At 37.4% G+C, this 12054-nt stretch overlaps 1 protein-coding gene and 1 long non-coding RNA gene across 2 annotated transcripts; both read right to left on the reverse strand.

Annotated features, from left to right (window-relative positions):
• Positions 1–5585: 5585 nt before the first annotated feature.
• LOC121639225 (carbohydrate sulfotransferase 12-like) lies at positions 5586–11496 on the reverse strand (the record flags this gene model as incomplete). The annotated part of the gene is made up of 5 exons (XM_041984385.1): positions 5586–5826; positions 5961–6268; positions 6343–6486; positions 10913–11088; positions 11403–11496. Coding segments are annotated over 5 exons (963 nt in total), but the record flags the coding sequence as incomplete, so codon positions are not given.
• On the reverse strand, positions 6826–7281 carry LOC121639226. Its single transcript, XR_006010140.1, has 3 exons — positions 7157–7281; positions 6992–7049; positions 6826–6912 (listed from the first exon to the last, which is right to left on the reverse strand). It is a non-coding gene; the product is annotated as an uncharacterized LOC121639226 (long non-coding RNA).
• Positions 11497–12054: the final 558 nt, after the last annotated feature.

Consider the following 12054-nt stretch of genomic DNA (forward strand, 5'->3'; position numbering starts at 1 on the left):
CATTTTGATACAAAATGGAGCCGCTATTGTAATTTTAATAATTTTAATGTCATTTGTGATTTCATTGATTTTAGCCATTTGTTGCTGCCTTTTCTACTTTTTTATGCTTTCTTTGCACCATCTGTAATGCTTTTAATGTATTATGTAAAGCACTTTGAATTGCTATATAAATAAACTTCCCTTGCCTACTTTCTACTGTACATGGCATTTAGCAGCTCTTTCTATATCATGTTTCCACCACCTATCCAACCCACAGCATCTATTCTGCTTAATCATGTCTAGAATAATCACATCAAAAACCATTTTACAGAATATTATATATGGTAAAACAGATCTAAAACATCATTCAAACCTTTGAAAAAAAATCTTTTTCCAAGTCATACTTACTGCTTTGGCTTTCCTCTAAAGATACGGTGCACATATGAACTGTGGGTCACCTTACTTTTTCCCCACAGAGCCTGCTCTCTTTCTATCACCTCGTGTCACAGGCTGAGCAACTTCTGATGTTGATGGTTGTGATGATGAGGAGGAGAAGTAGGAGCTTTGTTGCATGACTGCAGCACATTCAGTTGTTAAAAATGGTTTAAAAATCTGAGTTTTATAAAAAAAAAAGAAATTCGGCAAAATGAAATTCTACAACTTTGCACCTTTTGAATAATGTAGGAAAAATTCACTAATATTTGTGCTAGATTAAGCATGTTTTTAAAAACGGAAGGAAATGTTGGTAGAGAAATAAGTGTGTGTTATGACATAGTAAATTATATTTGGCTATGACATTTACTGTGTCAGTAATCACGCTTATTTCTAGGGTCTCAATCCTCTAAAGACCATCTGTATTCTAAATGCAACACTAATAGTGAGTCACTGTATGAACTAAGTATACAGCTGGATAAAAATTGCATCTCTGTGACATCTGATAATAATTCTGGAAACATTTTCATTTAAAAAAGACAAATGAATAAATAAAAAATTATTTAAAAAAAATAATCCTGCAGTTAAAATACACATTACCATGAAAATGCTCAAATACCATTAGTTTGGTATGTTTTATATATTTTCATTAGTTTATTTTCAAAGTTTGCAAAAGAACTTCATAAACCTAGTGTATATATCTGTCCCCATTAGCAAAATGATAGGAAAGCTAAATTTATAAATTAATTTGCTTATTAATTTAAATTTTTTTTTATAAAATTCTCAGACTCATCCTCTGATAGATAATCCCCCGTAGCTGAAATGTCTGGCATTCCTCCATCATGTAACTCCCCTTTCATTCGGAATAAAGAAAAGATCAAAGTACAAGAGTTTGAGTGGAATTATTAAAAACCAAAACGAAACTGACACAATCTAGTCCAACTCAATTTTGACATCATCTGACTGTGTTGTCATTGCTTAGAATACTTCATATTTCACTTCAGAGCTCTCTGACATTTTTATTACCTGCAGCTTACCTCCCCGTCCCTCGAGTCTCCATCCTTACATGCTATGCTTTCCTCCTGAATGTTTTAAAAGCTACTTTACTGATAAGCACAGATGTGAACATGAACACTGTGAGGAATAACACATGGTAAATATGATGTGTGACCACTTAGTTTTTTTCACAACCGTACAGTGAGCTAAAGTATTCTATCTGGCAGGAGAGATCACACTTGATGAAGTATGAAGTTGATATGTTTCATCCTGAATGTAAACCTGTATCTCATTTAACCCTGACTTATGAAGTTTTAAATTATTCTTTGTTGGCTTTAAAGATTTGTTCACCACCTGTAAATCAGAAGGAAGAGTGTTCAAAAATCCACATTTTTAAAAGAAGGCAAAAACACCAGAGTTTGAGTAGAATTGACAATTCTTTGTTAAGCCAGTAATAAGAAAACAATACATATCTTCTCGAGAAGGAGGCCTGTTAGCTTAGCTTCTGATTAACTAATACACAAAGTGTCGGGACCCTTCGGTTCAGCCAAAAGACCCGCCTAACTAAATTATCCTCCTCATTTATAGTGATACAATGCATTGTGGCTATGTGCGTGCATGTGGTGCGCATTCATGTGAATGTGTATTTTGCAAGGTGGTCCTTCCTTCTTCCGGGAATTTGATTCCTCCAGGTCCTCCTTTTGGGGTACGTCAGAGCTGAAAGGAAAGAAGATGCTTCGCTCTGCCCTGTTATCTGTCTGCCTTTTTTGCTAACTTTCTTCTACCTGTTCCCACAGTTTTACACAAAGGCTGTTCTTTTTAATGATTTCTGAGTTACTGGGAAATTCCGTTCTGCTAGGAGTGAATAGATAAGCAAAGAGATGTAACAATATTTACAATTACTCCCTAGTGGCCATCCAGAACATTGTCAAGGCTGCTAATTCTCAGCTCTTTTCTCAGTATTGAACTCAGTAACCCTATATGAGTTTGTGTCCTGTTTGTGAACGCATTATCTGTGAGCTGCAAAGCAATGATAACAATTAAGCTGTAGTTCTATTAATTAAAAGCAGAGCCTAATGCATGTTACTAAAATCTAAGGATAAAATGTAAATGAATAAATGAATAAGAATGCTTAAATGAGTAAATGAATAATAAATGAGTAAATGAATCAAAATGCTTATAAAATATTTGCAACACTTACAACAAATGAGCAGAGATGGTGTCATCTTAAACTCTTGAGATTCTATGATAGAAATCTACCCAGAGTTAAAGTGTCAGTAGTGTTGTGTGTTGATAGCAAGTTTTATCTTCAGAGGAATTTTCAAACTATCAATGATCAGCCCTTTTTCCAGTTTTCTCTCTCTCTTTACCTCACTCTGCTCTTCCACCTGCCTCCTCTCCTGAACTGGATTCTAATATATGTTTAATTAAATAATTTTGTTTATTGTTTATTGTATCTGATTATTACATTTAGGAAATAGATTTTCTTAATCAACAGTGTATAACTATGTTGTGCTGCTGTATTTAATCAGCATCAGTTTTTTATTAAAGTAAAATTGGCTTTAATGACCCACCTTTCATCTCTCCCCTTACCTCCACCTGTGAAGGAAGGAGAAGGGAGCAGAGTAACAGGGCAAATCTGCCAAACACAGTGAGGTTAGAAGCAGTCTGGGCAAGTTGAAGAATAGGGTCTAACACGCACTCCACACTCTTTTGCTGAACCCTAATGAGCAGGTTGCCAGGTGTGCAGCATCAAGCCAGATGTTTTCTTTCGATTGATATTTTTATAAATACATTCATGTTAAGAGACAGTAGGGATGGGAGTTCGTGATTGTACAGAATGGGGTGTGGGCGGGTGGGGGAAGTGTACATGCGCTTTGTTTGTATGTGTGTGAGTGCATGTGTGTGAGATTGTGTGTGAAAGAGACTACTATGAGGTGTGTTTTAATTTTCTGTTATCCACTCTGCTGTGCGAAAGCTTTTAAATTTTGTTTTTAATACCCATAATTTGTGGTTATTATGCAAAGCACTTTGTGTTGCTTTGTGCATGAAAAATGCTCTATAAATAAAATTTGATTTGATTTGATTTGATTTGATTCAGTCTCTGGACTGCATTACCCACTGGAGTCTGGCTGAGGCCCTAGAAGGGTGGCATGACCACAGTAAGACATTTGACAAGGGCAGAAAACCAATATGTATTTTTCTTCTCTCTCTCTTCTTCTTCTTTTGCAGTTTTAATTTAAAGCAGTATTCATGAAATACAAAATAAGAATATAACAAGTATCAACTTTAAAGCAATAAAAAGATAAGACAAAAGACACATTCTTTTCTTTTATTCTCACACTGTGGAAATTCCAGGTGTTACAGCAGCAAAAAAAAAAAAAACAAAAAAACAAAAATAGATTTAAAAATTGAGGAGTGTATGAATAAGATTAAAAAAGAGGGAAAAAAAGGAATAAAAGAAGTCCAGGAGTGTAAGTGCAATATTTATAACTGCATCAATTAAGTAACGGAGTTACAGTATTTGCATTAAGGCTGTAAAGCATGTACATATTAACATTAATAATAAATTTAATGGTAATAACAGTAATATTAACCACATTAATAAGGAAATAAACGAACATTTGTACATTTTTACTGATTGTACACTGTTATATATTTACCTGGTGGATACACAGACCTGCTAGTGCACACAGGTTAAATGCAGACAGGCAAACAGCGTGACCTACTGAGAACATAGCTGATGTAAGATGCATTTTTTTTAAAAAAAAACAAAGTTTATCATCAAATACTATCATTCAAAAAGCTGATTACAGGAATAAATTACCTTGTAACCATTTCATCTTTTTAACCAGACTGGTTATCCCCTGAAGACGACATTGTCATGTGTTGTGCTGTGGTTTTAGGTGTGTTTTGGTCAATTTGTCTTTTGAAGTTTTGGAATTTTTCATTTTCAGTGCCTCAGTTTTACTTCCTGGTTTATTGTGTGTTCTGTGTTTGTGTTTATTTACATTAATTTGGATTTTCTGCCATGTTTAAATCATGCTTTGGTTTCAGTCTGCTGCATGTCTCTTACCTTACCTTCATGATTTCTTCTGTTCAGTATCCTTAATTTTTGTTTCTTCAAATAATTTCTTCTATGCAGAGATTCTTTTTCTTTGCTGCATTCTGTGTGCTAGCATCTGGTAAATGTTCAGGCTTTTTGAGGAAATGCTAATTGCTTCAGCTTGTATTGCCCTTCTATTCTTTATTGCTTCTGCTGGAATGTGGATTAAAATAATCTGGTGTATCCAATGTAATCTGTTCCATTACCCAGCTAGTTTGTTTCTGTAAATGATGTTAATTTAGATCATTGCATTAAATCTTCTCCCATTTAATTTAAAACAACTAAACCTGGTTTCAGACTTGGAGAAGTGTGGCTGGTATCAGAACCTGTCCTTAACTTTGTTGGTTGGTGTTTTGTGTGTGTGTGTGTGTGTGTGTGTGTGTGTGTGTGTGTGTGTGTGTGAGTGGGGAAGTGCATGCATCTTTCTTTCCTGTAGTGTCACTCTCTCAATCTATAGGCTCTTTTGTTTAATTTTCAGAGAAATTTGATTATTCAAACTCCTGGAATTTGCAAATCTTTGAAAATTTGATTGAACGGTTTTATTTTATAATGAATATAATGAACTTCAGTTCTGAATTGGCAGTGCAGAATGTATATATAATGAGCATATGTGGATATTCATTTAACTTAAGCCTTTAACAGCCTGTACCACTTGCTAGAGTAAAATTTTTTGTGACTATAATCAATTTTATGAAACGTTTGTGGAAATAAACTCCCCTGTGTCATCTTGGTTTGGGTATCTAATACCCAAAGCGAGTTGTTATCCCATTACTGTTTCAAATTCTGACCATTTCTCCATTGTTAATATATTAATAACTTTCATCTCAACTATTTGTTATAAAACATTGTTTTTAAAGATTATTGTTGAAAGGAAAAGAAAAGATGTGAAAAAAAAAACATCTTTTTTTTCGCTTTTATCTTGGTGCAAACTTTAAAGTGTTAAGAATTTATAACGTTTGCAAAAGTAAGAAACAACACTTGTACCATTTTTGTGAAGCTGCAGAAACTGTTAACTGGTTAAGGAAATTAATGAAACTCACACCAGCCCAATTAACTAAGTCATGTCCTCATCTCAGTCATCAAGCAACACACTTGGTCTTCGGTATCCAAAAAGCATGAAGTCCCCTTCATAGAGCTTGTACAGCTTCCTCCTGTCCTCCAGGGGCACCACTCTGAACCATTCTTTAATAAAACTGTGAGTTGTCATATTGTCATAGGATGGAGGGAACTTAATTTCGTCCTCCAGTTTTAACAACTTCAGCAACTCTTGAGCATCTTCCTGAAGTGTCTCCTGATGTCCAACAAAGTCATACCTGAGAAGGAAATAAAACAGTTTTGTAAACTTTGTTTAGACTACTGATGTCTTACACTTGTTTCAGAGTTGCTCTTTGTTGTTTTACGAAAGTGGTCTTTACCATTTCAAGTCTGCGGGCAAAATTAGACTTACTCTATAAAGCAGGGGTGACACAATCGATACATCTGCCTCCAGTGGGGCTCAAAGGGCTCCATCTTCTCTGTCTTTGGGTCGAGTAGGTACTGAATAAAGTTGTAAAATGAGGGACGCACACTTAATGCAAACGCTTCATCTGCTGTTCGTGGTGGATTGGAGAGGTTGCCATAAAGTTGCAGAATGTATCTGCCGAAGTTTACATAAAAATACTCATTGTGATGCTGGAACTTGTCTCTGTAGGCAGATATGAGACGTACAAAAGAGTCTCGAACAAACAGGAATTTTGTGCAGTGCTTCAACCTCGCCTGTATTACAAAACAAACATCAGTCCTCTATTTGCAACAATCAGGTGACGTTTGATATCACTGCATGAACTCACCTTCATCTCTGTCATTGGGAAGGAGTTCAGGAGAGTGAAGTTGTTCATGAAATGGACTGAGTCAGGATCAATCGACTCTGGGTCAGGATATGGCTCGTTCTGGTTCAAGACAAGCAAAACCCTCTTCCAGTTGGTACATGCCACCTACAGATGTAGATATGAATATGAGTCCACAGCCATGCTGGTGCTTTGTAACGTGCACAACAACAAAAAACTACACTTTTCAAGTCACAAGGCAAATTTTAACTGGGGTTTCATCCAGTTATCATAGGACCACATTTACTAAACCAGGTAAAATGTTTTGGTCCATGTGGATTGCATGCAGGGACGGACTGGGACAAAAAAGCAGCCCTGGACTTTGACTCAGCCCGGCCCAAAATTGATACGCAAACTCAACGCCACCACCTGGCACAGATACTGTACTGTCTAAATTATACCAATAGCGATGGCCTTAGTTAATGCATAAGGTGTTGTGTTATGAGCACTGTATAGGGTTTGAACTTGAATACTCACAATAAGAAGATGCTGTAGTTTCTTCTCCGTCTGACTGAGCCAAAATAAAACAGGTCTCTAAAATACACAACACATAATCTTTGGTTTATTATAAATCACAAACTATTATTTTGTAAAGTATCTGTAATATACTTACAATGAAAAGAAGATGTAGTTTCTCTCTAGTTTCTCAGACTCAGCCAAAAAACAGGTAACTAAAACACACAACACATAATCTTTGGTTTATCATAAATCACAAACAATTAGTCTGTAAAGTATCTGTTACTATTTAATTTTTTTTAAATTACATTTAAATACTTACCTTAAAAAACCCAGCTAGGATCTGTGGCGTTTTCCTCAATGTTGGGGGATTAAGAGTTTCTTTAACAGGTCACTTTTTTCTGCAACTCTGTCAATGACCAAGTCATTGTCAAGAGACATGAGGATGTCTTTTTCTGTGCTCATAAGCATGAATGCTTCCAGGTGCTCTTGTGACTGCGTGCTCCTTATGCGACTTTTGATGTGTTTGAGAACAGAGAAGGTTCTCTCACAGGCTACCTGTGTCACAGGCAGAGTAAGGAGGAACTTGTATGCCCAGCCTAGGATATGATAGGCATCTGTGAAGAGGTTGTAGCGTTTCAGAATTTGGTAGCAGCAAACTGGGCAATCCTTACAAGATTTGCACTGTTTATTTAGTACATCTGTGTCTTCATCATCATTACAGTTATCCTCTACCATCCTCACTTTGTACTCTTCAAGAGCAGACATTTTAAGTCGTGGCCACTGAGCTGCCAAACATTTTAACTCAGACTGCAAATTGACAGCTGTTGCTCCACTGTTAAATCTGAGCAAACATTTGCTCAGTTCTTGAAATGCAGAATCAGGCAGAGTGTTCAATGATACCTCAGCAAAGTTTCTTGGATCAAGAAGGGCCAAGTCAGCATAGAGTGTACCATGGGTCAAAAAACGCCTGTGGATGCTCTCTGTGATTGTATCCATAATCTGGTTATGGACCTCAACTTCATACTGTCTGTCTGCATCTGTGAAAGTCTCAACACTTGCCGTTTCACCAGCCATCATCTTCCTTTTCCTCTTCCTCTTCTGTGGATGTGCTGCCTCCAACTCAAGCTCACAGTCCTCTTCCTCCATGAGTTGTGCATTTACCCATTGGATGAAGGTATCAGCAGCTTGCTTAATGGACTCAAAATCTCTTGCCATGTTCTTAACAGAATCTTGAGTTGCCATGACCATCCTGTGGGCACTTAAGATATCTAGTCTACTTGACTGTAGATATTTTGACAGTGGTGTTGTGACCTCAAAAATCCGCATGAAAGCTGGGCAGTTAACACTGTGTCATACTTCATCAACGCCTCTAAGAATCCCCTAGCTTTGACACGCACTGCAGTTTTTAAGTTGGGTTGACCTTGGAAGATGCTGAGTGTCATGAGGACATCTACATACAAAGCTTGTTCTGGTTTTCCAAATGAACCAAAGATTCTCTTCAAGGCTACATCTTTGGCCCACCATCTTGTCTCTCCAATAACAGAAAGACGCCTGTGTCGGGTTTCCTGACTTCTTTGTTCCCACACGTTCATCCTTTGATAAGACTCACGAATAAACACAGCAATGTCATTCATGAGTGAGAAGAGGGACCCACTAGATATGGCCACTTCAGTTGTATCAGCCAGGACCAGGTTTAGCACATGAGCATAACACCAAACATGTATTTGGTTAGGGGCTTTGAGTGAGAGGAGGGTAGAGAAGCCTCTGTACTGGCCCTGCATGTTTGATGCACCATCGGTAGCATTGCTGACACAGTTACTGATGTCCAGATTAAAGCGTTCCATCACATTTGTTAGCATCTGAACAAAATATTGGCCAGTGGATGCCTCACACTTGACCACTGCAAGAAGCCGTTCCTGAATTGCATCTGTAACATATCTCAAAATTACAGAGCACTGCTCATGGGATGTGATGTCCTGGGTTGTATCTATCTGAACAGAAAACATCTTGCTTTCAGCAACCTCTTTTGCTATGGTCTCCTGAATTAGCAACTGTACTGTGGAGATGACTGTGTTCACAGTGTTTTTGGATAAAAATGTTACAGCAGCACCACGACCCCTGGTCTGTGACTGATGCATCTGTTTACTTTTTGCTATGCACTCAGTGAGATGTTCCTTCAGGCATACATCGTATTTCCCTAGAAGAGTGATGAGCTCTAAAAAGTTGCCATGGTCGATGTTGTGGTCATCAAGAGTGTATGCTGCCTCCGACTGCTGTCCTCGATAACTCAGTCCTCTCTTTCCAATGAACTTCACCACATCAACTACACGTTCCAGCACTTGTCGTTTCTTCCTAACTTGATCTCTGTGAGCCACAATTTGGGGGCCATGTATTAAGCTGGCTATATCTGACTTGGATGCCCTCAAAAAATATGCCTCAGCACAACCTCTGTGCATGCTGCTTCGCTCATGCTCCTCAACTCTCTGACTGATATGATTCCAGTCCTGCATACCACTTATAAATGGATTGTTTACATTTGGTTTTGCAAATGCTAAACATACCACACAATAAAGTGTATGGTTTGCCTCACAGTATGTCAGCCACTTTCGGTCTGTGCCATCTTTGTGTTTAAAAAGCCTCTGTACCAAAAGCTGCTTGGTATTTCTCTGTGGATGGAAGGAAAAAAAAACATCCAGACTGTGATTATCAGGCTTGGGGCGCTCAAAGCAGTTTAAAGTGGAGCTGGGGGGTCTCTGGGCCTTGGTCTATGCTCGACCTGAATAAACAAATGATGAATAGACTTTTAAAAAGTTATTAAAAAAATTAAAATCATTTAAAAAAATGTTTTATGTATTTAACACAGAACACCATACAATATAATGTTGTCCAAAGACAAAATAATATATTCACGCTATTTCCCTTTTTAAACTTAATCAATTAATAATCTTTATTAAAGCAGTAACTTAAATTATCTTACTGCACAAATATACCATTTCAATGAAAAACACCAGATTAAAAATATAACCTTTTTATTCAAAGTCTAGTTTTTGAGAAGTAACTGTATGTTACTGCAATTTTTAAAACATAAAACGTAGAAGTAAAAACTGAAAGCACTATCTACTGCCTACTGTCTTTTTTTATTTCTCTTTTATTTACTATTTTTCAATAATAATCCTACATGTGGCATTTAACAGCATAACTGTTTCAAGTTTAGCTATTTCAACTCCTACAGTAATGTTTTTATTTCATGTCAGCACAAGCATGTCACTCTCTCTTACTTTCTTATGTTCCATACTTACTTGCCCTGTGTCTGTCTGTGGAACTTCCACAAGCTCGACTCTCTGTCCCTCATTATTATGAACAGGTGCTGCCGTGGCGCTGCTGCTAGCTCTGGCTGGCTCTGTGCCGCTGGCGCTGCTGCTGCTGCTGCTGCTCCTGAACATATCTGTTAGTTTGTGGCATTTTGCAGCTTCATCATCTAAATTACGCTTTTTCTTATCCCTTGCTTTTTCTGCTCCACCTTTTTCTTTCCGTTTTTTATTCGTAGTACTTTCCATACTCGATTTTATCTTACTCTTCGTTTTAGATTTTCTTCTTCTGCTGTGCAATTTGTGCGCATTGGCGGATGACATTCAACTTTAAAGCGCATTGCTGCCACCTACAGGTCTGAGATGTGAAACAGCAGATTGTAGCACTGGTAACGTCTGCGGCCGGCCATCAGCTGCTGTGACAGCTGGCGGCCGGCCGTTACATAACAGCTGATGCAAATTACATACTGTATGTGACGGCCGGACCGGCCGCCAGCCGTCCTATAGCACCGGCCGTTCTGTGATTCTCCAGAACTCACAGATGGCCAGTCCGCCCCTGATTGCATGACATCATGAAGGGATTCTAGTGTGATGTAAATTTCCTCCAGTGCAAGTTTAAATGTGTCATTGAGGTTAGGCTAAGAGTGGTGATGGATATAGTTAGAGTAATGGACAATGGGATGCATTGTGTCAGTGGACTGTCTGCACAAAGCCATTAAAACAAACATGATTGTTTCTTTTGAATTTGTAATGTTTGCACATACAACCTTGGGAATGTAACAGTAGACGATGCCATGAGTGTCGTCCACAATGAGGTTCTCCAACTCTGTGTCACTCAGTTCTTCCAAACTGTGTCTTCCCTCAGTAAACACCTCTTTGTCTGCATCACATAGCTCTCTTAGCAGCTGCTTTCTAAGTTGTTTCTGCTGATGGATCCTTTCTGCTGTAATAATGAGAAGAAAAGGAAAATGTGTTTTAAATGACTAAAGTTGTCAAATTGTTAGTGAGAAGTAAGTTTGCTGAAAGGCTGTTCCTCTCATGAGAAGGTAACAGGTTGTGGTGAATGTGAAAAGACAAATATTTGTCTTTTCCAAAGCTGAACTGAAGAGCTGATCTGTGTGACATTTTATCAATCCTAAATAAAGCAAACATGGGCAGGGTTTGGAGCTCCTCTCTTGCTCCAAATAATTCACAGAAAGCGTAGTGCAAAATACAAGCATGCCATGACTGAAGCATATATGTTGTTTTGAATCATACCTTTTGCATCACGTCCCTTGTGTATGATGACATGATAAAAAACATGAATCACAAAAATCCAATGGATAGATAAAATCTTGTGCGTGCCGCCATGACATTTGACGTTTTATAGTGTTTCACCCAGACCTAATGAATGACAAAGATACACTGAAAATACTAGTGAGGTCAAATTCCTTTGAAATTTAGACAAATTGTGAATTTCTTCTCCCTCCATTTAAATTGTAAACACTAGTCATTAAACCTACATGTGTCAAAACTCTGTACTCTAATTCTAAAATATACATCTAATTTCATGCACTTGTTCCGGCATTTTTTTTTAAATTTCATTTTTTTATTAGATATATAATAAAAGAGAAACATTTTTTAAATTATTTGAATATTTCTAAACCAAAGTTTAACTGAAACCTAAAGATATGATTTAAAAAAATATTACTCACCTAGCTGCAGAGTTCTCAAAACATGATCCAGTGCTTTTGATACTGGGCAGTTCTTCGTTATGCTACCACTCTATGCTATGACTTATGACTTAAAGAGGGTCTCAGGATTTATGCTAACTGGCTAGAAAATTAGTGTGCAGGTGAATTCCTTATCACAACCAGTTTCTTTATAATTCCTAAAAAGCGACTTGTAGTTCCTCTTATGTACTTTTTAA

This window comes from Melanotaenia boesemani, chromosome 5 (genome assembly GCF_017639745.1).
Source record: "Melanotaenia boesemani isolate fMelBoe1 chromosome 5, fMelBoe1.pri, whole genome shotgun sequence".
Classification (NCBI taxonomy): Eukaryota; Metazoa; Chordata; class Actinopteri; order Atheriniformes; family Melanotaeniidae; genus Melanotaenia; species Melanotaenia boesemani.